Source organism: Nomascus leucogenys, chromosome 19 (assembly GCF_006542625.1).
Source record: "Nomascus leucogenys isolate Asia chromosome 19, Asia_NLE_v1, whole genome shotgun sequence".
NCBI classification, from domain to species: domain Eukaryota; kingdom Metazoa; phylum Chordata; class Mammalia; order Primates; family Hylobatidae; genus Nomascus; species Nomascus leucogenys.
Window position 1 is genome coordinate 38,395,650 of NC_044399.1, and position 27,752 is coordinate 38,423,401.

The 27,752-nt window shown below is 36.4% G+C and overlaps 1 protein-coding gene and 1 pseudogene across 2 annotated transcripts in view; one reads left to right on the forward strand and one right to left on the reverse strand.

Annotated features, from left to right (window-relative positions):
- The window catches only part of NLK (nemo like kinase), a 158,847-nt gene that overhangs the window by 61,583 nt on the left and 69,512 nt on the right, over positions 1-27,752 (reverse strand). For both annotated transcript variants that reach the window (XM_030799556.1, XM_003277096.3), the window contains exons 2-3: positions 15,649-15,778; positions 5,678-5,733 (exon numbers count right to left, since the gene is read on the reverse strand). In XM_030799556.1, coding sequence (XP_030655416.1) covers positions 5,678-5,733; positions 15,649-15,778 — 186 coding nt within the window. The remainder of the gene's footprint in view (positions 1-5,677; positions 5,734-15,648; positions 15,779-27,752) is intronic.
- On the forward strand, positions 21,951-22,121 carry LOC115831464 (annotated as a pseudogene).

The window sequence follows — 27,752 nt, forward strand, 5'->3', positions numbered from 1 at the left end:
TACCAAACTGTTTTCATACAGATTTCCAAATAGAAACTCAAAGTACAAAATGAAAAATGAAATCCTTTAAAAGCTAAAACATCAGCTCAGAAAAATATATAATCTTTAAAATTATTAAATAATATATTTCCGGCCGGGCACGGTGGCTCACGCTTGTAATCCCAGCACTTTGGGAGGCCAAGGCGGGCGGATCACAAGGTCAGGAGATTGAGACCACGGTGAAACCCTGTCTCTACTAAAAATACAAAAACATTAGCCGGGCGTGGTGGCGGGCACCTGTAGTCCCAGCTACTTGGAGAGGCTGAGGCAGGAGAATGGCGTGAACCTGGGAGGCGGAGCTTGCAGTGAGCCGAGATCGCGCCACTGCACTCCAGCCTGGGTGACAGAGCGAGAGTCCGTCTCAAAAAAAAAAAAAAAAAAAAATATATATATATATATATATTTCCTAGATAGATTAAAAACTATGAAGACGAAAAGGTAAAAGATACAGAGATCATGATAGAAGTTATTGCTCCTTTCACATCTGACTTGTCCTACATCTATTGAACTCTGTAGGCAGATTTATAAAAACGTACAGTCTAGATACTGACTTTTTTTTGTTGCTTCAAGGAGTTATCTAAAAATGCATGGTGTTTCAAAACCCACACTAAATTTTTGGTGAGCACTGATGTAATAATTTTATTACAGTTTCAGTCTCTTTTAGGAAATACATGATTAACTGCATGATACTATACACCGATACTCTTACTTTACATTTGATTACATCAAAATGCACACAGAACTCAAATTTTCTAAAATTATATTAACTATTATATTAGGTTTAAAAGCGCCTGCTGGTTTAAAATGTTTGTCTATTAAAACTTGAATATGTGATATATATTCCAACTTTTCTAATCTTAGAAAAAGTATAATGATGTGGTACTTTACGTACAGTGGATAATTACTTAGGATTATTTATTTTCCCTCACAATTTAAGTAATATAAATATATATTTTTGACTCAATGTACTGACCCATTCAACTAAGTATTAAAGAACCCATTAGATGTATAACAATATACTAAGAACTTGCCTAAAACAACAGAACTTCATACAGACCTCAAAAATGGTTTCTTAAAAGCATAATTCTAGGATCACTTATTTAAAATTCAAAATATTATCTACTGTGAAATCTGTAGACACAATAATCCTCCAAATTAAAAAACATCTAAAACCATTTGTAAGGTGCGTGCCATATTTCGGAGATACTACAGAGGGAGCTGCTGACATAGATAATATAGTATGCTGAATTCATATAGTAACTTGAGGTCCTATTAACCTTTAATATTTTTATGTTTTAGGTAATAGGTTTTTTATTTTTCAAGGAGAAAAAAAGAGGAAACTGAGGAATTTTTTTTTTTTTTGCTTTGGCTACAACAAATTTGTTTGTATCAAAAACACAGCACACGTGGCCAGGCACAGTGGCTCATGCCTGTAATCCCAGCACTTGTGGAGGCCAACAAGGCAGCAGATCACCTGTGGTCAGGATTTCAAGACCAGCGTGGTCAACATGGTGAAACCTTGTCTGTACTAAAAATACAAAATTAGCCAGGCATGGTGGCGTGCACCTGCAATCCCAGCTACTTGGGAGGCTGAGGCATGGGAATCTCTTGAACCTAGGAGGTGGAGGTTGCAGTAAGCCGAGATTATGCCATTGCATTCCAGCCTGGGCAAAAAAGAGTGAAATTCCATCTCAAAACACAACGAAACAAAGGACATGGAAAACTTCCCATTTAGGACACTAAAAGAATTGGCAGTGAAGGCACAGCATATATGTAACTAAGGTATTTCTTACATTTTCATTTAATAGTTGTTCTATAACACAACTTTTCAGTATCTTGTACTCCAAGCTAAATCATTCCTTCCTAAAAAGTCTTTATAATCCTGTGGCTGCTATAGGTATGATTCCTTTTTATGTTAAAAGGATTCAGTTTTTTCCAATTGACACCACTACCAGAAAATGCCTACCTTTTTTCTATGCATGCTTCTACATATAGCTAAGAATTATAAGGCAGAAAACAGAAAACAGAAGACTACTGAAGTTTAAGTTTGAAAGATTTGTTTTTTCCATCTGTAGTCAGCTAATTACTGTGAGAGTAATGTGTCAATTTTTTAACCTGAAGGTAAAAAATTAAGTGATATGATAGGATGAAATAAAATAAAACATTTAAGTAAATGGTATACCAGACGGTTCCATGAATATTTTATGACAAAGGCTCTTTACTTAAACATCTGTGAACAATTTTGAGGAGGAAAATTTCAAAGAAACATTCTAACTGATGAAATGGGTTGAAATTTGCTACCAATAGCTACTAACCTATATCACTCATGGTTTTAAACCATAACTATGCTAACTTTCCCTCTGTTTTGTAAGTATTTGAAATAATGATGAATCAAAGATCTCCTAGACTCAATTAAATTATGGCCAATAATAATAAGTGACTGAGAACTCTTATCTTACAGAAGCACATACAGTTTTCAAACCAAGTACCAAAATTAATGCCTGATATAAACAATATGTGCCTGAACTATAAGGTAGAAAATGGATATAATGAATTAACTAAGTGTTCAAGAAAACCTAAATATATTTGGCATTTATTCAATATATCCATATTCACTAATTATCTTACATGGAAACATTCTTTCCTCACATATGGCCTATGTGCAGTAAAGGGTTAACTCAGCAGACCTGGGCTGTCCAAACCCTGCACATTCCAAAAGTCTTCAAGACTGGCCCCTGACTTCTAGGAAATAACCTTTGGGCCACTGCAATATCCATCTGACAATAGTATCTTAGTATACCTGGGGCTTTGGGCATGCCAGATAGTTTATGCTAACAATATGATATATGGTGAATACCTGTCTTTGCCTGGGGCCTTGGGCTACACTCTATTAGTTTGACCTCTGGAGGGGAAGGGAAAAAGGAGGGCTGGAGACTCAGCAGCTAAGGTCACTCACATGGGTGCTCCATGCCTATGTGACTGACCCACAATAAAAAACCTTGAACACCAAGGGAATAACAGCTTTTCTGGGTCCTGTGAGTTCTTCTAGCGAATCACTGAGCCTGAGGGTGGTCTTGGGAACCCCCAACACAAGCTAAAATATAGCAAAATTCATACTTAATAAGGGAAATTTCTTCTAATTTTAAGGTTTGGTTTAAGCAACTTCATTTCCAAAGAGACAGAAACAGCACTACACACTGATGGGAATGCTTTCTACTATATGGATTTCCTTCCCACCAACTAAAAAGAATAAAGAGGGGTAGCTCCCGGCCAGGTATAAGAAGGTATTTCTGAATGAAACAAGTGGTGATCCATTCCCACCAGCTCTCTTCTTTTCTCCAATGAGGGCCCAGATAATCTTCAGGAAGTCTATGAAATGGAATCATTAATGCTTTCTCCTCAGTTGCTACTGCTGACCTACAGTTGAGGAGAAAAGAACTTCCTCAATCCTTCTACCCTTAGGTTAATTTTGTACTTTTAAAATAAGGGTTTGTCAGAACCATCTGGCCAGGCTCAAGGTTTCAGCTATACAAAGACATTCTTGTCAGCCAGGAACCAGTCAAGGGACAGTCTTTTCTTTGGAATGTGCAGAGCTGGGGCACCCCAAGTCCACTAACTCTTCACCGCACAAAAGGATTAACTCCATAAAGGATTTGTGGATTAAAATATCACCAAAGATTACAGTTTCCCCTCAGTATCCAAGGGGGATTGGTTCCAGGATCCCTGGAGGATACCAAAATCTATGGATGCTCAAGTCCCTTATATAAAATGGTGTGGTATTTGCATATAGCCTGTATCCAATCCTCCGTATGTTTTAAATCATTTCTAAATTACTTATAATGTCTAATAAAATACAAATACTATGTAAATAGTCATTATATTGCTTTTTAATTTGTATCACTTTTTTTTGGCGGGAGGGCGAGGTCTCACTCTGTTGCCCAGGCTATAGTGCAGTGGTGTGATCACAGCTCACTACAGCCTCGACCTCCCGGGCTCAGCTGATCCTTCTGCCTCAGCCTCTTGAGTAGCTGGGACTACAGGCATGTGCCACTACACCCAGCTAATTTTTTTTGTATTTTTGGTAGACAAGGCCTTGCTATGTTTCCCAGGCTGGTCTCCAACTCCTGGGCTCAAGCGATCTGCCCACCCTGCCTCAGCCTCCCAAAGTGCTGGGATTACAGGTGTGAGTCACTGTGCTCAGCTATACTTTTTATTGTTTTTGTTTTGTTTTTTTCAAATATTTTCCATCCATGGATGCAGTTTCACATCTATGGAGGGCTGACTGACATTCAAGAGCTTTTGGTTTAAAAGATCAAAATATCCCAGCAGTGTTGATCAGTGACATTCTATTACCATATAAGGTTTCCCAAATCCTTAGCCAGCTTAGTTCTCTTGGGAAGCTCCTCATTGTTCCTATTTTCTAGGAAGTTATCAAAGATAACAATCTCATATGGAATTACCAACCCCCTGTGTAAGAATGAGATTTTCATTACCTCACTGGTGAATCAGAAAAAGTATCTCACTATTACATTGGTTTCCATTCTGAGTCATAGGCCTAAAGTATTAATAAAAAAGCCTAGAGTTTGAATAAACTGCACTATCCTGAGCTTACCAAAATCAGTGACTTAGGATTTCCTGCCTTTTATTTAAAGGTTTACCAAGTTCAATGCAGAATGGAAACTGGTGACACTTTGCCCAGGAATGTCAGGGAGGTTAACTTATGTCTCAATTTTTTTCATGCACAGTCCCAGGAGCTATTACCATGCATTATTTTATTATTACCATGGAGCTATCACCAGGCATTATTTTACCATTATTTTATAGTTCATTATTATTCACAGTGTCTAACATACCATTTTTAAACATCAACAGTAGTCACAGGAGAACGTTAAGGGCTCTATCCTGAGAATCACATAGGTAAGGGCTGAAAGCAAGACTACATAGTCAGAATACCTGGAACCAAATCTCCATCCCCTCACTTACTAGCTCTGTGATCTTGGTCAATTTTCTTACCTTTTGTGCCTCAATTTCCTCTTCTGTAACATGGGAATAATCACAATACCTTCCCCAGAGAATATTTGTAGGATTAAATAAACATATGTGTAAAGAGCTTAGAATTGTGCCTGGCATCCGATAAAAACTATATAAGTAATGGCTATTATGTCAATATCACCACTACCACCACCATCATTCTAAGCAACATAAGACAACTTAACTTACATTAATTCTACAATTTTTATCTTACCCCAAGTGTTATAATAAAGGGCAGTATTACTCTCTTAACCTACAGGCAGCTGTTGTATAGTGGTAAAAGCACTTTCCTGGGTTCTACTACAACACAGCTGCCTCACTGGTTTCATCTGCAAAATGGGGATGGTAATAATCTATCTCATAAAGCTGTGTGGGGATTAAATATCTGTTCAGTTGTTCTGTTCTGTGGCATCACCACACAGGATACGTTGATAATACTGAGCTCTGCCAGACACTTAGGATTTCAAAATTACCTGGTTCCAGGTACTCAATCACTTCTGCAAGGATGAGATTTAAAATACTTGAAGGCATGAACCCCAAAAGGTGCTAGAAGAACAAATTAATTTTAAAAACTGTCCCCTTCTTTCACATTCCCTGGTTAGGATACATTTCTTCAAAATAGTCAATGTGTGGAGGTTGGAGTATGTCAAGGGCAGAGAGTACCTGAGAAAAGGAAAAAAAAAGTCAAGTTTAGAGAACTAAAAAGGAAACAAAATTCAACATAAATGCAAGTAAATACTAACAACTCTTTAATGATTTAAAGCTTAGTTACAATTGCCCACTGAAAATTAAATTCATCTGTCAAGAAATACAGTCCTAAACATTAAGATGGATTCGTACACTTACTATCCAAAAGACTTACAAAATGAGAGAGGCAATTGGGTTACACCACACGCTACCAAAATCCCTGCACAGGAGAGAGTTTTTTAAATAAATGCCCTATGTTAAACAATCAATGTTACTCTAAGAGTGTGAGAAGCCACACCTATCATTCATTCCTTTATTCCTCTGTTCAACAAATTTTTACTATGTGCATTCTACCTGGCAAGCACTAAGCTTTTAGGTTATCCCGTTGAACAAAATAGGCATCATCCCTGCTCTCATGACTACAGAAGAGGTAAGCACTAAACAAACAGTTACAGATATGCAATTACAACATCTATTACTATGGAGGAAAAATGTAAAGAAGGGTAGAGAGAAAAAGCTTCCCTGAAGTAACACTACTTTAGAATTTGAAGGCTGAGTAGCAGTTGGTTGATTGATGGGCAGGCAGTGTAAAAACACTGAGGCAGATTCTAGAAACAGAAAAGTCAGTGCTTACGGAATATAGAGGGTAGGAAGAAAATAGACTAACATAAAGTAGAAGAGGAAGATATGAAATACACTACACAAAATCTCTTTAAATCATACTAAGCATTTTCGATTTTATTCCAACATTCTTGTAAGAAAAGAAGTCACTAGGGTGAGGAAAAAAGACTTTACGACGCAATTCCTTTATAAAAGCAGCATAGTACCCGTGTAACTTCTGCCACCAAAACATAACAAACAAATCCCCTCTCAGCTGTCTTGCTAAGCTAATGAGAAATACCAAGCTCAAAGGACATGGAAGAAACTACTTAACAGGAAATAAATTGTGTGGTACTAGTTCAAACTTTATGATCTGTAGCTTAAGTTTTTTTTTTTTTTTTTTTTTTTTTTTTTTTTTTTTTTTTACTACAGAGAACTTCAAACATATAAAAGTGGGCAGAATAGTATACAGAATACCCATGTAATCAATACCTGGCCTCAGTTATTCACACACATGAACATTCTTATTTCATCTCTACCCTTTACTCTCCCTATATAATTCTCAAGCATATATCAAACTTATTTCAGCCATAATCAGTATCTCTAATGAAAAAAAAAAGGTTAAAAATTGCAATGATCAAATCTAAAATGTAAATGTTTAAAAATATCATCAAATATCCAGGTCTCAAATTTTCTATTTTCTCATATTAAAAAAAAAGTTTGTTAGTCTAAATCAGGAGCTAAATAAGATTTACATAGTATGACTGATAATCTAAAGGTTTCTCCACCATCTCTTTTTCATTTCCTCTTGCAATTTATGTGTAGAAGAAACCCGGTTCATTTTAAATGTTATTCTTGTTTTGGTCAAGCATTTCTCACTATAAATTTTAAGTAAAAATTTATTTTATGCATTAAAGCCTTCTGTAATGAAAAATTCTTCACTCACTTTAAAGCCAGTTAGAGGCTTTTAAATAGTTTAGATGTTTTTATAAGGAATATCTATCTTTCCTTTTGAATTAAAATGTTTATATTTAGAATTTTGGTATAAACAGAAAATAAGAGATTTTCCAGTTTCTTTGAAGAGTAATTTTTTTCATATGACAGATACATTATTTCATTTCTATATATTTTTTAAACCTATAATTAGCCAGCTATATTTTTTAAACCAATAAATTCACATAAATTTCTCATTATGTGCCAGAACAATTTTTAACACGAATATTTGACAACTGAGGAAGGCAGTTAGAAATTAGTGTTTTACTTGACATCTTTCGGACTCTAAACTCTGTATCTGAGCAACACACATCCTGTCTAAGGCGGAAACAGAATGCAATGAGTGACAGTGTCCATTATACAAAGCTATTTTACACTTCAAATCTATCTGCTATAATCAGAGGTTATCTAGAAGAAAGTGACAACCATACATTTTAAACCTTGATAGAGAAGAATGAGGCTTTCTTACTCCATATTTGATGAGGCTTTTTCTAAAAAAGCCATATAAAACAGGGATAGACATTTGCACTACAGCATTTAGCTGTGATTGTTAGTTCAAAAGGTACACTATTTTAAACTATGCCCGGAATTTTTTTAAAGGCTGTTGTTTTATCCTCCTGCTCTTTCTACTCCAAAATGTTTATCAGAGGATGGCATTCTACAGTGCTTCTAGGTGGTAAAAACAGTATTTAGACCAGTAGAAATGATCTAGGAATCTCAAAAGCAATGTAAATGAGTAAGTGAGAAGGTATAGTGGCAGAGTTTGAAACTCCAGACTTCATGCCTGACACCCCATTTAAATAGCTGGAGATTCTCTATAAGCCCAACTATTATTTGAGGGAATAAAGTACGTGAGATTAGCCTTAAGATATAAATACGTGCTTGTAAAGACTTTGGCTTGTAAAGAGTTGAAGTATCCTCAAATACCACACTCTTCAAAGGATTTCAAATACAAAAAAAAAGCAAGCAGACTTGTCTAATTAAAAAATGAATTAAAGTTATGTCTTTAAATGATAGTCATTACCAAACACATTTCTTAACAGTGTCTCTGCACATTTAACAAATCTTTTAAGAAACACAAAAGCTCATTATGTTAGCTGCTTTTTAGGATTTTAACCTCCATGATGTTAGAAGATTCACTATAAACTGGTTACATAAGAAAATAGCTTAGTCTCAGTCAGCCCTTTATCAATAAAATAATTAATTCCTGTGAATAATCTCAATCCTAACTATAAAGACAAGAAATTTATCTGTTCACTCACAGAATCAACATTTATCGAGTTTCTACTCTGCCAAGGACTCAAAGACAAGAATAAGACACCTATAAGGAACACAGTTAAATCCCATTTAGCAAAGGAGCTACTCTTTTCCCACTCTCTCCCCACAATAGATTCTAACGTCTTTACGGCAGAGACTATATCATTACTATTATTTTCTTTTATAGAGTTGTAGCATAAGGTATACAAATCCTGAGTATAACTTGATCCATTTTCATATGCACACATATTTCTATGTAAATACCACCCAGGTTAAGAAATTAAGACATTTTAGCCCCTTTGCTTTTTTTTTTGAGACGGGAACCTTGCTCTGTCTCCCAGGCTGGACGGCAGTGGCACGACTTCGGCTCACTGCAACCTCTGCCTCCTGGATTCAAGCGATTCTCCTGTCTCAGCCTCCCAAGTAGCTGGGACTATGGGCATGCGCCACCATGCCCGGCTAACTTTTGTATTTTTAGTAGAGACAGGGTTTCACCATGTTGGCCAGGCTGGTATCGAACTCCTGACCTCGTGATCCACCCACCTTGGCCTCCCAAGGTGCTGGGATTACAGGCATGAGGCACTGCACCCAGCCCATTTACCCTTTTAGCAGTCAAAACCCATCCTGGCACTGTTTTTACTTCTGTCACCAAAGATTCATTTTGTGTGTTCTTGAACTTTACACAAACTGCATAATAGAGAGTGAAGTCTTTTGTGTATCGATTCTTTCATTTACTGTTATGCCTGTGAGATTCATTCATATTCCTATGTGAAACAGTGGTTAATCCTTTTTGGTGATGTGTACTGTGCTATTATTCAACTGGACTATATCACAAAGTACTTATCCAGAGTGCTGTTGGCAGACATTTATATTGTTTCCAATTGCTAGCTATTATGTATAATGCTGCTATGAACATTCTTGTACACTCTTTTGGTAAATATATGCATTCATTTCTCTTGAGTGTATACTAAATAGAATTGCTGGGTCATTGGGTAGGTGTATATTTAGCTTTAGTACAAATTGCCAGTTTTCTGAAGTAGTTTTACAAATTTATGCTCTCACTAGCAATGGATTAGAGTTTCAGTTGATCTGTGTCCTTGCCAACAGTTGGTATTGTCAGTCTTTTTAATTTCAGCCCGTCTGTTGGGTACATAGTGTTAACTCAATGTCGTTTTAATTTACGTTTCTCTGATGAATAATGACTTTGAACACTTTGATATGTTATCATCTTTTGTGAAATTTTTCATTAAGTCTTTGGGCAAAACGTCTTCATTTATAGAAGCTCTTTACATATGATATTTAGATATATAATTCAGTCTGAAAAATATCAAGTAAAACATTTATTTCTAATTATCTTCCTCAAACACTGAATATTTATTTTAAAAATTGTTCTAGCCCATAATATTTTATGGAAACAAGTATTTTATTGGATATATGTCCGAGGTCTGTCTTTTCATTCTCTTGATTGAACATTTAGTTCTTAACATTAATGTTAATAGAAATTAACATTAATAGTATCCAATTAAACAATTTTTTATGGCTGTTTTATCTGTCCAGTTAGGACATCTTTGCTTATCTCAGTCATGAAGACATTTGCCTATGTTTTATTCTAGGAGTTTTATTATTTTACCTTTCCCATTTAAGTCTATGATCCATTTTGAATTAATTTATGTATACGATGTATGGCTAAGGTTAATTTTTTAAATATGGATATCTCATGGACTCAGAACTGTTTATTGAAATGGTCATCCATTCCCCACTGGATGATAGTGGCACCTCTCTTGCAAATCAGGTGAACATGTATGTAGTATGCCAGTTTACAAACTTTCTATTCTGTTCCATTAATCTGTCTGTCTATCCCTGTTCTGGCTCCGTATCTTGTGCTTTATACCTTCTGTTGCTCCTGGGATTCAGTCTCAATATTGGACAACAGTCTCAATACTTGGTAGTATGAATTTCTAACTTTATTTAACTTCTTTAAGATTGGGCTATTTTATATCTTTTGCATTTCCATAAGTTTTAGGATGTTTGTGAATTTCTATACAAATATAGACATAAAACCCTGCTGGGACTGTGACTAAGATTACACTGAAATGTATAGCTCTACTTGCAAAGAAAAGACCTATCAATCACATTGAGTCTTCCAATCCATGAACATGGGAGACTGTATTATTTTAAATGTGGCAGTAATCTGCCCAGAACTATAAACTTTAGGCACACAGCAAACAAAACCAAATTCCTTGAAAAGTAACCTACCTCTACAGCATCCTTTGCTTTTTCCAACTCCTTAGTGGCACAACAGTTAGTATTAGTTAGCACTTAGTATTACTAATGTCTGAACAGCATGTCTGTATTAAAAGATAGGCCATATCTGTTTTTCCCATATTGTATGATTCTGTAACCTATTTATGAACCCAAAGGGGTGTTGTATGAGTTAGGTCAGACTACACAAAAGAAAATGAATGAAGCTTCTTTGTCTCATTCTAGCCCTCTCTGGAGCCCTCCAGAGCTAGGACAAGAAAAAGTAACCCCGAGAGAGATCACAGAAGTTATCACTCCAGGCCCTTAGATTTCTTTTTTTCTGTCACTTTCATTCACTCACTTACTCTTCAAATAGAATCGCTGCCTACTGTGTACTTAGTGTTATTGTCCAAAGACAAGAAAAATGTCCAAGACTTGTGTTACAAGGGCTCTTGGCAGGAATCAATATACCCTAAGGGGGCTCTAAATGGGCTTTAGAGGACAAATGAAAGCCTAAAATGACATTAAAATTGTATATATGTGCATTTTTCTGAGAGGATTCATAGCTTTCATCTCAAAGATCCAAAAAACCTAAATCACCACTTTCCCTGCTGGTCATATGACAACTATGCATGTATATACATACAAGCACAAATGCATAGGTGGGTAGAGAGAAGATTCTGCCAGATTTTACAAATGCTCAGATAGATACTAGTATTAAGCCTAAACACCAATTTTTAGAAAGCTAAACCCATTTCTGTTTCCCCAAGTTACTTCATCAAGGTGAATGTGTTCTTTAAGATGGTGAAGTAGGTACTCAGATGTGTGTGTGTATGTGTGTAAAAATTCAGTCAGATCACCTGAAATCAATGAATTTGATACAGTGACTTTGAAGGTTCCTTTCAAAAGAAAATCCAAAGCCTCCCAGGCTTTGTTACTATTCTTTGACACATAAAAAGCCATCCAAATTAAAATCCAACCTTCCTACAATGACCAAGATCTTTCTAAATGCCATTTTTATCATGACATTCCTTTCTTCTTCAATCAAATCTTGTTCTCAAAAGGCTCATATTAAGATTCTCCTTCTCTGTGTTTGATGCATCTTTGAGTTTCTAAGTCCACAACAATTTTTCTCTTTTCTTAATATTATGGTACTCGCCTGCCACCTGAGAAGCTTTAAAAAATCAGATGCCTGGGCCTCAACTCCAGAGATTACAATTTAGTAGGTGCAAGGTAAGACCCATGAATCTGTGTTTTAAGGTCCCCCTCTTCAGGGAATCTTTGAATACATTTCCAGGTTTTGGTTGTCCAGCTCTTTGCTATGCACACAGCTGTCCTGGCTTAATGTTTAACCATGCAGGCAACCCTCCCACAGTACTTTTATCATAGTAGTTATCACATTATGAAAATCATTTCAACTATTTGAAGGTAAAGACACCAGGAGCTAATATAGTTTAGGCATACAGGATGTGCATAATAAAAGTTTACTGAATTAATGAATATGGGCTCTACAGCAAGACAGATTTACAGTCCAATCTGTGCCACCTTAACCTTGGGCAAGTTACGTAACTCCAAGCCTTTGGTTCCTCCTCCACAAAGTAAGGTTAACAAGCCCTATCTGACAAGATTTTTAAGGAGTAAATTAATTAATCTATGTAAAGTATCTAGCATATCTCTTGACACAGAGCAATATTAAACATACCCCTTCAAAAAGGAAGTGTTTTAAGCCTTTATTGTATCCTCCACGTGACCTAGCACTGCACTCCTTACACAGGACACAATAAATAAATATTTGCTGCCTTAACTAGATCAAATACCAGTTGCCTCTTAGACTGGCATTCCACACATAGTAGTTATGCTGGCCCTGAGATCCTTTTGGAAATAGATTTCAGAGATAGCAGATATCTATTATATATAAAATAGTGGTGCTGTGCCATCTTCAACTGTGTGCCTCACTTTTAAACACTTTCACAGATGTCACAGGCACTCTTCTATGACAGAGCTCAGCAGCTCCAAATAGTGGTTGTGTGTTGAGCAGATTTATATGCATTAAAAAAATTTAATTTCTGCAACAATCATATACAGTTATTTCTGCTTTTAACCATGCCTGCTTCAAAAATGAAAAAAACTTAAAGCTTGGAGAAGTTAAGGTCCAAGACACAACAGTAAAAAATAGTAGAACCAAAATTCAAACCTAGTTCTGACTTTAAAGCACAGCTCTTAGAAACTATATTAGAATTGCTTGTATGTTTTAATTGGTGTCATTTTCACAAATTCAGTTTATTTTTCTTACACTACTCCCTTTGACACTGTCTTTGTAACTTAATTAGTTATTAGGAATGAGTCATGAGCAAAAATACCAACTAGACAAACAGCAGCTTATTATACCACCCCTCCTTTATAGAAGAGGCCAAGATTGGTCTGAATATAGTAAGCCATTGACATCATTAGTAAGCAAATTTCTTTTTTGTCTTTTTTTTTTTTGAGATGGTATCTCGCTCTGTGCCCAGGCTGGAGTGCAGTGTCGTGATCTTGGCTCACTGCAACCTCTGCCTCCCAGGCTCAAGTGATCCTCCCACCTCAGCCTCCTGAGTAGCTGAGACTATAGGCATGTGCCACCAAACCCAGCTAATTTTTTATTTTTTGTAGAGACGGGGTTTTGCAACGTTGCCCAGGCTGGTCTTGAACTCCTGGACTCAAATGATCCAGCTGCCTTGGCCTCCCAAAGTGCTGAGATTACAAGCATGAGCTACTGCACCCGGCCCCGAGTAAGCAAATTTCTGATGCCACCCTTAAATATTTTTTCATCATGGATACCTTTACTTGAGTCTCTGACAATGAAAGAAGGTCTGCACTCTTTGATGCTGAGGTGACACACTAAGGCAAGGTCAAGAAATAACTAAGAAAGAACTAGACATTATTCTAAATTATTTCTAAAATCTGAGGAACTGGTAGTAAAATAGTAACTCAAGTGGTATTTTGTTTTGTGTGTGTGGTTTTTTTTTAGAGATGGAGTCCTGCTCTGCACCCAGACTGAAGTGCAGTAGTTGATCATAACTCACTGCAACCTTGAACTCCTGGCTCAAGTGATCTTCCCACCTCCGCCTCCCAAATAGCTGAGACTACGGATGTGTGCCATCGCACCCAGCTAATTTAAAAAACTTTCTTCTTTAGAGATGAGGTCTTGTTATGTTGTCCAGGCTGGTCTTGAACTCCTGGACTCAAGTGATCCTACCACCTCAGCCTTCTGAGTAACTAGGATTACAGATGCAGCCATTGTCCCTGGCTTCAAGTGGTATTTTGAAATGTATTAAAACAAGCACATTGCTAGGCAGTTCCAATTGACTAAAACACAGCAATACCCTTAAAAAAAAATTAAGGCAAGAGAATTTCAAGAGGAATAACCAATAAAATGAAATACGTCAAACCAAGGAGCTTCGAGTAAACCATATGGTAAGTTTAGTACTCCCAGTTTTAACAAATACCTCAAACTTTTGCAAAATTTGCTTCTTAAAGTGAGACCAAACCTTTGGCCAAAGTTCTCAAGTTTTTTGTGCAAATAAGCACTCAGACTCACGAGAAATCATAATTTTTTTTCTGATAAGTTTTTATTATGGCGATTAAAATAGCATAGGTTGAGTATTATATAAAGAATTTGAGGCAGTTTCTCTTTTCACATGAAAATGAAAACATATTCTAATGCTGGCAACCTCCAGGTAAATTTTACATGTATCAAATTTTTAACTCGGGATTAGTTGAAGGGAAGTTCTGTCAAAACATGAGTCTATTTGTCTATAAGTCTTCACATCTCTAAACACAGCCATAAATAAGCTAGCCTATGTTACCTTAAGGGATGTACTGTTTTTATAGGAGAAACTGTTTCCCACATCTCTAACTTAATCTCTGATTTAAAATATTAAGAGATAAAGATAAAGCACTTAAAATCAAGGGTCAATTATTTCCACTTAAATCACTCACTACATAAATCACTACACTCTATTTTTGTGTTGAATATTAGTATTATTCCTCGGCTAAATATCAATATTTGCTTTGCATCAATATTTACCTGTCAGTCAATCAATCTTAGAATTCACTTGAATTCACTTACACTTGCTCATTGTTCAGTCACAAAAAGGGTCTAATTTGTCTCAGGTTTCCAAGCCCCTCAATAAAAACCTTGGTTGTGGTTTCTATTAATAACCTATTTCCCTACAAATATATGCTTCTTTTCTGTGGGCTTTAACATATTTAATAGCTTGTATTCTTAGAATTAAAAAAGACATTCAGATTGACAAATGAGAGTGCACACCGCATTTCAGAAGCCAATGTGAAACTCAATAGGTTCGTTTCCTGATTTGGAGTTTAGGGCTTGTGCATGTCATACAATTCATAGTGTAATTTTCAAACCTTCAAATAAAATGCTGATAAAATGGACACCCCAGGTGACTCTAATATGCTAAGGTTGAAAACCACTAATCTCAATAGTGAAAATTTAAGACAGTCATAGAGAGACATAAAGAGTACATATAAAAGGAAAGCAAAGCACTGTGAGACTACAGCTTAGAAAATTGTGTGTGTGTGTGCATCTCTTTCAATAAGAATGTACGAATTGAAAGCCTATCAATAGGTATTCTCCTATAACCTCACTGGTGCGCTTATTTCTTTTCACATTTTGGCATAAAACTGTAACCAATTTCCAAATTTTACTTATAGGTGCCCTTTTAAACTTTCATTTGCTCTTTATTAATTCAATGCAGGAGGCTTAGGAAATAGTTTCCCCCAAATACCAATTTCACTTACATTATCATGCTTAAAAAAACACAACATCTTCAATTCCCGGAAGACCCTTTTGCAAGAGACCAGATTCTGGAAGACGTTGGGCATCTTTTTGAGCGCTACTCTCTTTCCATCTCTTGGATCTGTTACTGACCTAAAGAAGCAATATTTGAGGAAGGGAAAAAAAAGAGAAATCAGTTTCACACCTTGTTTTCCAATGTTTCAGATCATGACAATATCTTTATCTTAAAACACTCAACATTAAGTCCATTTAAAGAAGCTTAAGGTGTCAGTGAGAAAGCTAAAAGAGTACACACCTATAATTAAAGAGACTGTTTGGTCACCCAACTCATCTGCCATGCTTTAAAAAAAAAAATCCCTGTCTAAATTTCTATAAACACTTACTCTTTCTGAGAGGTCACTTTATACATCTGAGGTAGGAGAGGTATTAGTGGTAAAGCCATTTTAAAGATGGGAAAAAACAAACATACAGAAGCAGCATAGATCATTAATTTGATAAAAGTCAAATTAGTTTTATGCTTTATTTTGAGAACTACATTTGAGAGGGAAGACATGTTCAAACACAATTTAGATATTTAGATTTTTATGTATATGAACATCTTTTAGTAATATGGACTTCAATATAAGCAGCAGTTGAACAATGTCCCCTCCTTAGAAGTCTGGGTGCCAGCTTAGGGATCCCTCTAGCTCCCAAGTAATGATAACGTCATCCCTTTTATTTCCCAGCTCTTAGTGTGGTAGTTGCTTCTTGCAGTTACTATCTTTTTAATAACTGTGTCCCCCCACTCCCTTTTTTTCTCTTTTAGCCTTCTACCACCTATATAACCAATTTCCTGTATTATATTTCCCTATGTTTGAAATAGGAGTGTGGTTTCTGGTTTTCCTGACTGAACCCAGTTGATACATATTAACTAAATAGTTAAAAGAATGTCAGGCCAGGCTCAGTGGCTCACGCCTGTAATCCCAGCACTTTTTGGGAGGCCGAGGTGAGTGGATCACCTGAGGCCAGGAGTTTGAGACCAGCCTGGCCAACATGGTGAAACCCCGTCTCTACCAAAAATATAAAACTTAGCCAGGCGTGGTGGTGCATGCCTGTAATCCCAGCTACTTGGGAGGCTAAGGCACAAGAATCGCTTGAACCTGGAGGCGGAGGTTGCAGTTAGCCAAGATTTCTTGACTGCATTCCAGCCTGGGCAACAGAATGAGACTCTGTCTCAAAAAAAAAAAAAAAAGGAAAGAAAGAGAAAAGAAATACCAATAAATTGAGTATACATGGCCAACTGGTCATTTGGCAAACTGACTTTCCATGAATTAACCTAGAGCTTTTTTTTTTTTCCTTCTACCTATCATACTAAGATTGATTGTTCTGGTAGAATTTATTTCTGTCCAATTTATTTAGCTAGATTTCTGCCTAACATTCTCAGCTATTATCGTTCAACCCCTGTTCTGATCATCCAATGCTCTGAGCATTTATTCCTCCTAAATTTGTGTCATTTTAAAATTTGAAGCTGGGCTCAGTGGCTCATGCCTCTGTCCCCAGCACTTTGGGAGGCTGAGGCAGGAGGAATGCCTGAGACCAGGAGTTTGAGACCAGCCTGGGCAATACAGCAAGACTCTGCCTGTATTCAAAAAAACGAAAAAAGAATTGATCCATGTGACATTAATGTCTCTTTCTAAGTTATTAATTAAAGTTTAGAACAGGACTGAGAATAGATCTCTGCAACAGATAAAATACTAGAAATCATCCACGAGACTGACATTCAATCATTAATCTTGAGTATGGATATTCAATCACTCATTCAGTGAACTACAATCACTCAGGAAATCAGACACTCATCAAATTGCTTTCCTGAAAATAAAAACTCCTATTATCTACATATCTGTCTAAAAACCATATCAAACTTCTTTATGAATTCATTTTAGTGATCACTACTTCCTTTTCTAAGTGCTCATGAAACTCTGAAATGATGTATTCTAGTATTTTTTTTTCCTTAACTTGGTGCTATCTCTACTGACTATTCTAGTATTTTTTAACAACACGATGACTTCACTTTCTTCCACTGGCCAAAATTTTCATAGAACAAGTATTATCTATTATTATTATTCTTTAGAGACAGGATCTCACTGTCACGCAGGCTGGAGTGCGGTGGCACAATTATAGCTCACTGCAGCTTGGAACTCTTGGGCTCAAGCAGTCTTCCTGCCTCAGCCTTCTGGGACTACAGGCACTTGTGAGTTTTCAATAGCTTCATATGTAACTCAAGTAGGCCAGGAGACCTAACATTCATGACTGTTGCTTAAAAAATATCAACCCAGGCAGGGCGCAGTGGCTCACACCTGTTAATCCCAGCACTTTGGGAGGCTGAGACAGGAGGATCACTTGAGGCCAGGAGTTTGAGACCAGCCTAGGCAACAGTGAGACCCTGTCTGTATTTTACACACACACACACACACACACACACACACACACACACACACACCCCAAGCCAAATCTGCAATACTGATTAAAATCCACATAAACTAGAAAATAGGAGGGGATATTGATATATTGCTGTATTCAGACTATTAGTTAGAAGTACTTTTTTTTCTGTTTAAATATACTACTTCGGTATCTAGCTACTAGAAGAGAAAAATGTCAATGAAATACGAAAAAGGGAAAACTTCATATCACACATTGTATTCAACTGTCACGTCTCTTTGGTCTTCTCTAATCTAGACATTATTTGGCATGTCTTTCATGACTGCCATTTGTGAACTATACAGACCAGGCCAGTTACTTTGAAGACCAGCCCTTAATTTGGGTTTGGTGTTTTCTCATAACTAGATTCAGATTATTCATTTTTGACAGAAACAACAAAGAACTGATGCCTTCTCAGTGCATCATCTCAGGAGGCATATAATGTCAATATGTCCCATTACTGTTGATAACTTTAACCATTTGAATGAGGTGTCTGCCAGGTATCTCCACTATAAAGTTACTATTTTTTTCCCTTTGTAACTGTATAAATATCCAATTCCTCACTGAACTTTGATCCATTAACTTTAGTTTCCACTCATGATTTTTGCCTGAATCAATTATTACGATGGTTGCCAAATGACAATTTAATAATTTTAATATCTTTAACAGTTAGCCGGGCACAATAAATATTAGTTTTTAAACATGAGATAAATTGATTTAACACAATGCCCTTTCCAAAGGCCTCATACAATACTTCTTCCTAATTTCTGACTACTACTTACTGGTTACCCTATTATAGTGAGAAAACCCACTAAAGGAGATAAACCCACTCCTGAAAATACTTGACAGAGGCTCAAGGTGAGTACTATGTCTTGTAATGTTTTAAAGTAAAATTCACAAAGCAGCATTTTATTATTCATGCAAAAGTCAGTCATGCCTGTGGCTGGCAACAATATAACTCTAATGAATGTGAATGGCAGTGCAGTAATTTCACGCCATGTTGAGTTTGTTCTCTCTTAACTTGAGGTAGCAGATGCTTTGGTTCAGCACAAACAGTACCACAGAACATAGATAGGTGTGGAAGCATGTTATACAGGAAATTCTTTTAATTTTTGTTACTCAAAGGTTTGAGGTGCTTAGTTTCTCTGCTGCTGCCATACCCTGGTTATTCTAACTGCACTTGCTAATGAAGCTCCAGCTGTAGAGATAATGAACAACATTTAGGACAAGTTTCTTCATTTCAGAAAAAAAGGAGCCATCCTTATACCTACAATTCTGGGGCAGTTACTTTCTCTGCTAAACAATGGATGCCTTAAATAAGACAGTGCATCTGTCATTTCATCTGATTCCCTTCTTAAACAGTCAAGTTTTACTTATAGGAGTTTACTTCCTAAGTTTTAAATTAATACTTCAAACAGCATGTTTAAGAGTCGTGAGAAAGAATCCTTACTTACACCTGTCCAGAGTTTATCAATACTTCTTTGTATTCATAAATTCAACTGTTTTTTAAAAAGCCAGAAGAATGCACAAGTCATTTTTCAGAGAGATACAGAGTTGATCAAAAGAGTACAATAACAAAACAGGAAGCATTTTAGATCTGTTGTGGTCATTTTGTTGAGTTTTCTTAATCCCAGAAAACTGAACACTGCCACAAATCTGCTTAAATTACTGGCAAGCAGAAAAGTTGTAATGAAACAAAAGTGAAACTTATTATTGGGAATACTTTCTCAGCCACTAAAATGTCACTTAAAACATCTTTAAACTAGTCAGCAAGAATCTCCAAGAAATTGTGTTTCTCTTTCATTTTTATGTGAAGAATCCCCCATGTTTTAGCAGTTTTAAAATTCATGTTTCTGATACATGTTTTTAGCTATTCAAAGCAAATACATAATATAATAGAAAGAGTGCTTCAACTTGGTTTAAGAAAATCAGGTTCTTGTAATTCCATTCACATAAAGTTGTAATCAGCAATCCTCCATTTCTTGCTATACATACCACAATTACCATGTCAACTATACCAACACAGTCCATATCTTAGTAATAGAACCTCCTAACTAAACTCTAAATATTTAGATTATTGCCTTCACATTTATTTTGAAATTCACTTCCTTATTTTTACTTGTATTTAGATTGCCTGTTTCAGAAAATAGCAAACTGAGGCAAAATTTTTGACAACAAACAAGTCTAGGAAATGTATCCTATTTGTTCCTTGGTCCTTGTTATATATTCAAGGATATACAAGAAATTTATGTAATAAATTATGGAATAAGAAATTTACTTTTCTCACTGGTCTTTCTAACCACAATTTTAACAGGCTATAATTTGTGTGCACTCCACCATATTTACAGAGTTGTACACAATTTAGAAGAAATCTTTCTAGGCCTTTACCCCACCCAAAACATAAATAAAAAACAGATTCTCATCTTCTATATTTAATGTATTATATTAGCCAAGTTCTTTTCTCATTTGTTTGTTTATCCAAGTTTGGTAACTGTTGGGTTAGCTGTATGCATAAGAAAGAGATCCTTTTCCATTTTGTCAGGATATATAAAATGATTCCCAAATTTGCTAATTTGTATTACAAAGAAAAAAGGCCTTATACAATACCTAAACCAAGGCTGAGAAACAGTTCATTCTTCATATCCTCCTAATATTATTCATTAGGAGCAGCAAAATATCTATATTTGACTGAAAGAGTTAAATAAGAACTTAAACATCCTCTAACTCTGTGTTTAATGAACTAAAAATAGCAAAGATCTCAGCAGATAAGACAGCACTGGGCCATTCTGATCTGTAGTGAGACACCTGAAGGTACTGATAATGGAGGAAGGATAAGGAACAGGTAAGCCATCCAGTATCAGGCTGTCATATTTATTTTCAAGTACTTAGTACTAGTGAGTGAAACCTAACTCTTAAGACCCTTTCAGTCCCCACCAATAATACTGGATAACTTAAAATGCAGCTGAAAATCATTTTATGCTAATTCCTGTGGTCTTGGGAATATTTAATTGTTCTTTAGATCATGAATTAATTAGTTCCATCCATACTGTAGATGCTGGGGAGATACAGGGACTTCCTCCTCAGTCACTGTTAAATATGTCTATGAGGAGTCTGAACTGCCTGCAGGAAAATTGCCATGCTGGATCTTCTCATGTTAGAGGGTGAAGATGATACAGCCCAGTCTGCCAAGTCTAGGAAGTTTTCATGGCCCACTAGCCACAGTCCTTGCTTAGAAACAGACCTATGAATATTGCATGGGGAGGAAAACCAGTTGAAAGAATGAGGGAAAGGTTTCTATGCAAACCCTCAAAGGAAAATAATTCACAACTACATCTCCCTCTTGCATTTTAACAACTTTGTCTAGGCAAGAAGAGGTCACAAAGGGCAAGTAAAACTAAAACTATGTCACACAAAAATGCACTTATTTTTAATCCCACTGATGACTTCCTGAAAGATATGTGTTCAGTAATAGGAACATTGAGGACTAGAAAAAATTTATGTTTAACAAATGGCAATTTTTGTTGCACATTAGGTTTATAAGGATAGAAAACATTTGAAAGAAAAAGACAGTTTTATTCACATGGTAGGTTTGTGACAGTGTGGCTTTGCAGATGCCAAAAATCTTAATGAATTTAGAAATAAAGTTCACATCAGAAAAGAAAACTTTGTTCTGAATTGTCGTAGGGCATACTTTAATATTTTAATGGCTAAGCTAATATTTTAATAATTACTTAAGATAAAATGTGAACAATATGCTTGAAGTTAAAAGCAAATTGAACATATCAACAGTAAAAAACATTTTTGAAATAAAAGAGGCCCTTTGCCTGGTTGCACTCCTGAAAGCAAGATGGGTCACCAGCAGCTCTACTAGAGCCACCCATGAAAATTTGGCTGGGGTTCTCACTCTTGTTGCGTCTGCTCAAAGCAGCATAGCCTGATCCTGAAATATGGCCTCAATAGGTGCTGCCAGTGTTTCCATCAGTACATGAAGGATATAGGTTTCATTAAGTTGGACTAAATGATCTTTGTTGAATGAATTATCCAAGGCATCCACCCAATGATAGAAACCATGTTAGCTCTTTGTACATAAAATAAAAAATTTTAAAAATATAAATGAGGAAATGTGAATGTGGCTTAGATTTAGTTATAAATAAAAATGGCCATATTTTCTAGAGATGCATACTTATAAGTATAAATAGGTGAAATGACATGAGATCTAGGGTTTGTTTTAAAATACTTCAGCAACAACAATAAAAAAAGTTGAAACAAATGAAGCAAATCTTATTAATTACTGAATCTAGGTGGTGGGTATAATGGGGTCTAATTATACAAAAGGAAAATAATGTAAGTTTGAAATTTTCAAAATAAAATAAAATGAAATTTATAAAAAAACTATTTGTAATATTAAAAATATGTAATATCTGGGATTAAAGCTAACAGATGCTACACAAGACTTCTATACAAGACGTTTAAAAAATTACAGAGCAAAATTAAAGAATAAATGGAAAGATGTATCATATTCACGGATGAGAAGACTCAACACTGTAAAATTGTCAACTCCCCCCAAATTGATGGGGGGGATAGATGAAGTAGTTTTAAAGTTTTTCTATAAATTTAAGTGTGCTAAGGACAGCTAAAACACTTGAAGAAGGATAGGTCGGTTTTGAAAAATTGCTCTACTAGGTATGAAGACATAATAAAGCTATAGTAATTTACATAGTGTAATATGGTACAAAGACAGATGAAACAGAAATATAATCAATCTAAAAAGAGACTATCGCCTATATGAACACTTGACTTACCAAAAAGTTGGCTCTGCAAAGCAGTGGAGACAGGAAGGTTGTGTCTGTTATTAAGCTATTCTCTCTCAGCTTCAAACCCATCCGCCTAAACACTGCTCTACAATGCTGGGGCTAAACTCGACAAACCACATTTTGGTTTTGCCAACTGGCTCCATGTTAGGCTCTGCCAACAGAAGGTTGTGCAGAGAGACTGCAGGGTGGTGGAGGAAGAAGGGACTTGCACCTCCTATGGGCTTCTTGTCTTGTTTCTTGTTTCTGTGACACCCAAACAATACTTCTTCACTCCCAGCAATAGTACCTTCTTATAGCAGTAGCTGAATCCAGTTTATAGTTCTGCCAAAACTTGCAGAACTAGCCTCACTGCATCTTCCATGCCAGATACCAACACAAGTGAGCCAGTATCCTCTCCTCAGACATCATGGGGTTCTAAATTTGAGTAATTCCAACCTCTTCCCTTTATTCTTCCTGCTGTGGGGTGGAAACTGCTACTTTTGTGATATCTTAGTGTTTTCTTCTTGCATTTTTAGTTATCTATTTGACAACTTTATACCTAATTAACATTTTTTCCATATTAAACTCTGTTTAAATAACTGGTGTGGTTTCTTTCTCCTGATCGAACCCTGCCAGATACAGTATCTTTTCAATCTATGTTATTGGAACCACGAAATATCCACATGGAAAAATAAGATGAACCTCCAAACCTACTTCACACTATACACAAAAACGAATTCCAGGTAGGATGTAGATATAAATGTGAAAAGCAAAATCACATCGCTTTTAGAAGATAACATATAGAAGAATATGATATTAAGGCAAGGAAAGATTTCTTCAATTGAACACAAAAAGCACTAATCACACTGGAAAATACTGATATATTTGGCTACTTTAAAATCAAGAACGTCTTTTCATATCTACATTAAGAGGGTAAAAATGCAAGTCACATAGGAGAAGATGCTTGCAACACTTATAAGGAACAAAGGGCTCTTATCCAGATGTATACAGAACTCCTACAAATCAATTTTTTAAAAGTCTAACAATTGCAAATGTTTTGTTAAGACGAAGTGCAATGGAAATTCTTATAGTTTAGGAGGGTAAATTGTTATAATCACTTTGGAAAACAAGTTGACATTATCTATTAAGTAAAAAATATATACACACTATGACCTGGCAATTTGACTCCTAGGTATATAACCAAAAGGAATATGCATATCTATACATTAAGACACATGCAAGCGTATTCAGAGCAGCAATATTTGTAATACCCTTAAAACTGGAAATAGCTTAAATATCCACAAACAGAATGTTCAATATATAATATACAGTATACAAATTGCGGTATATTCAAACAATGGAATACTCTCCAGCAATTAAAATGAACTACTGCCATATGCAACAACATAGATAAATCTTACAAACATAATTTTGAACAAAAGAAACCAGTCACAATAAATACAAACTGCAAGATACCATTTCCATAATATTAAAAAAAAAAGGCGAAGTTAAACTATAATGTTTAGGGATGCACACTTAGGAGATAGAAACTGTTGGGAAAGGAAGTAGTTAGCATAAAAGTTAGGACAGTGATTATCTTAGGAGGAGAGGACAATGGTGGTAGAGTGTCAGAGGCGTTTGAATCAGAGCAACGCCATCTTGAATGGGGGTTGGGTAAAATGAGGCTGAGATCTACTGGGCTGCATTCCCAGGAAGTTAAGGCATTCTAAGTCACAGGATGAGATAGGAGGTCAGCACAAGATACAGGTCATAAAGACCTTGCTGGTAAAATAGGTTGCAGTAAAACAGCCAGCTAAAATCCACCAAAACCAAGATGGTGATGAGAGTGACCTCTGGAATTATAATGCATTAGCATGCTAAGAGACACTCCCACTAGTGCCATGACAGTTTACGAATGCCATGGCAACACCAAGAAGTTACCCTATATGGCCTAAAAAGGGGAGGCATAAATAATCCATCCTTTGTTTAGCATATAATCAAGAAATAATCATAAAAATGGGCAACCAGCAGCCCTCAGGGCCGCTCTGCCTATGGAGTAGTCATTCTTTTATTCCTTTACTTAAGTCAACTTGCTTTCACTTTACTCTATGGACTTGCCCCAATTTTTTCTTGTGTGAAATCCAAGAACCCTCTCTTGGGGTATGGATCCAGAGGGCACGGGGGACTTCTGGGTACCGGTGATGTCCTGTATCTCACTTGAATGGTGGTTATAGAGGTGTGCACTTTGTGATACACCACTGAGTTATACATTTTAATTTGTGCATGTGTGTTACTAAATAATTAGAAAGGTTTTTTAAAAAGGCAAACTGCCCAGCTTAATTTTCTAGCACACAAAAACATTTTAGCTTAAACCTGTATAATGAGTAACTTTTTAAAAAGATGAGTCTTTCCATTATTTTTCATATAGATATACATCTATACCAGCCCAAAGAACTTTGTCACTTCTTTCCCTGTGCCAAATTCATTCTGTAGAGAGGAGTATACTATGATGTCTTTTTTATGTTGTAGAATTCCAAAGGAATCTGCTTGCTTAAAAAAAAAATAAACATTTTCTTCATCATTACACAAGAATACATTATTAGGAAGCATTCCACAGGAAAGTGCTGTCAGCAAATTTAGGACTACAGCCCCACCCCTAATCTAATCACAGTCTCCTAACTTCTTCCATTGTGAAGCACAATGCTGAGGCAGCTACAATATATAGATGTGCTTCAGGTTTTCAATTAGCCTGTTAAAAATAACCAAACCCCAAAATATTACAAAAACAAAACAAAACAAAACAGGAGGCAGGACTTCCAGCTGTGGCAAACTGAAGAGGTCAGCAAATCCTTTCCCCTCAAAACAACTATAAAACTAGACAGAAGTGTCAAAAACAGCCATTTTGGGACTCCAGAAAACGGCCAAAGTCAAATGACAAATTTAAGTGTTTTTACAAAAAACTGCTGAAATTTGTGTAATAATAGCGGGAGTCACAGCTTGGGTCAGCTTCTTACCCCACCCCTGCCACACCCTACCCAAGCACCAGTACATCTAATAGTTCCTGGGCAAGGTTGGCTACAAAACCCAAGCAGCTTCGTTGTCACAGGGAGCTAACACGATTTGAAGGGGAGGGCAAAAAACCCACACCCAGTAGCGATGTGGGGTCAAAGCATTAAACTCAACTAGAAAAGAACAGAGAAGGCCTATAGCTCTGTTATTCAAAGGCTGCTGTCCTGGTTGAGAATGAGAGAGCCACACAGGGGGCTAAACTCCCCCACACAGTCCTGGCTAACTGATGGCTGAATATATGCCCAGAGGAGACTGGAGATAGCTTGAACTCTCCATAGATCTCTTGCTGGCTGAGAGGCTTCCTGCATGTGAGGAAAAACTGAGAGGGCTCAGCAGAAAATAAAGGCTGGGCATATTTGAAAACTACATGCTCTCCCAACACACACACACACACACACACACACACACACCCCAAAAGGTATAAGCCTTATTAGCTCAAAATGCTTGAGCACAACCTTTAACCAACAGCCAACCACTCAGCTATGCAGACACAAGCAAGACTCCAAGAAAGCTAGGCTAAAAATTAAAAAAAAACAAAACAAAATTGAGCAGAGACCCGAGCTTGCTGCACCTCAGTGGGAAGAGAGATTCTGCACATTAAGTCTGCACGTGTCATTTAATAAGAAACAAATATATATAACAACAATAATGACAACCGTCAGGGGTGAGGAAAATCAGAACCAGAGCTTTTACGCTGTATTATCTAATATGTCCAGTTTTTAGCAAAAACATTCCATGACATGTAAAGAAACAGGAAAATGTGGCCCATACTCAGGGGAAAAAAGCAGTCAATAAAAACTGTTTCTGGACAGGCACGGTGGCTCATGCCTGTAATCCCAGCACTTTGGGAGGCCAAGGTGGGCAGATCTCCTGAGGTCAGCCTGGCCAACATGGTGAAACCCCGTGTCTACTAAAAATAAAAAAAATTAGCCAGGCATGGTGGTGTGCATCTGTAATTCCAGTTACTTGGGAGGCTGAGGCAGGAGAATCACTTGAACCCAGGAGGCAGAGGTTGCAGTGAGCTGAGATTGTGCCACTGCACTCCAGCCTGGGCAATAGATCGAGACTCTGTCTCAAAAAAACAAACAAACGAACAAACAGAAACTGTTTCTGAATGTGTCCAGATGTCCTATTCAGAAAAAGACTTCCAAACTAGCTATCATAAATATGCTCAAAGAATTAAAGGAGACCTGTTTAAGAAATTAAAGAAAAATATGGTGACAATGACTCAACAGGGACTATCAACACAGAAGTAGAAACCACAAAAATAGAACAAAATCAAATTCTAGATTTGAAAAGTACATATTAGAAACGAAGAAAAAAGTTTGCGAAAATGAACAAAACCTCAGAGACCTATGCAGTAACAGTGAGGGTACCAACACGCATGCAATGGGAATATCAGGAGGAAAGGAGCAAGAAAGAGGCAGAACAAGTATTTGAAGAAAAAGAAATAATGGTTGAAATATTTCCAAATTTGATGAAAAATAATCTACAGATCCAAAAAGTTGTAAAAAAAAAAAAAAAAAAAAGCCCCAAGTAAGATGGACACAAAGAGATCCACGCCTAGACACTTCATAGTCAAACATCAATTCAAGTCAAAGAAAAACTCTAAAAATAGCAAGAGAAAAATAACAATATGATAAACGACTGACTTCTCATCAGAAATAATGGAAGTCAGAAGGCAGTGGAATGCCATATTTTAGTGGAGAAAGCAAAAATTCTATATGCGACTAAGATCCTATCCTTCAAAAATGAAGTCCAAATGAAGATATTCCAAGATATATACA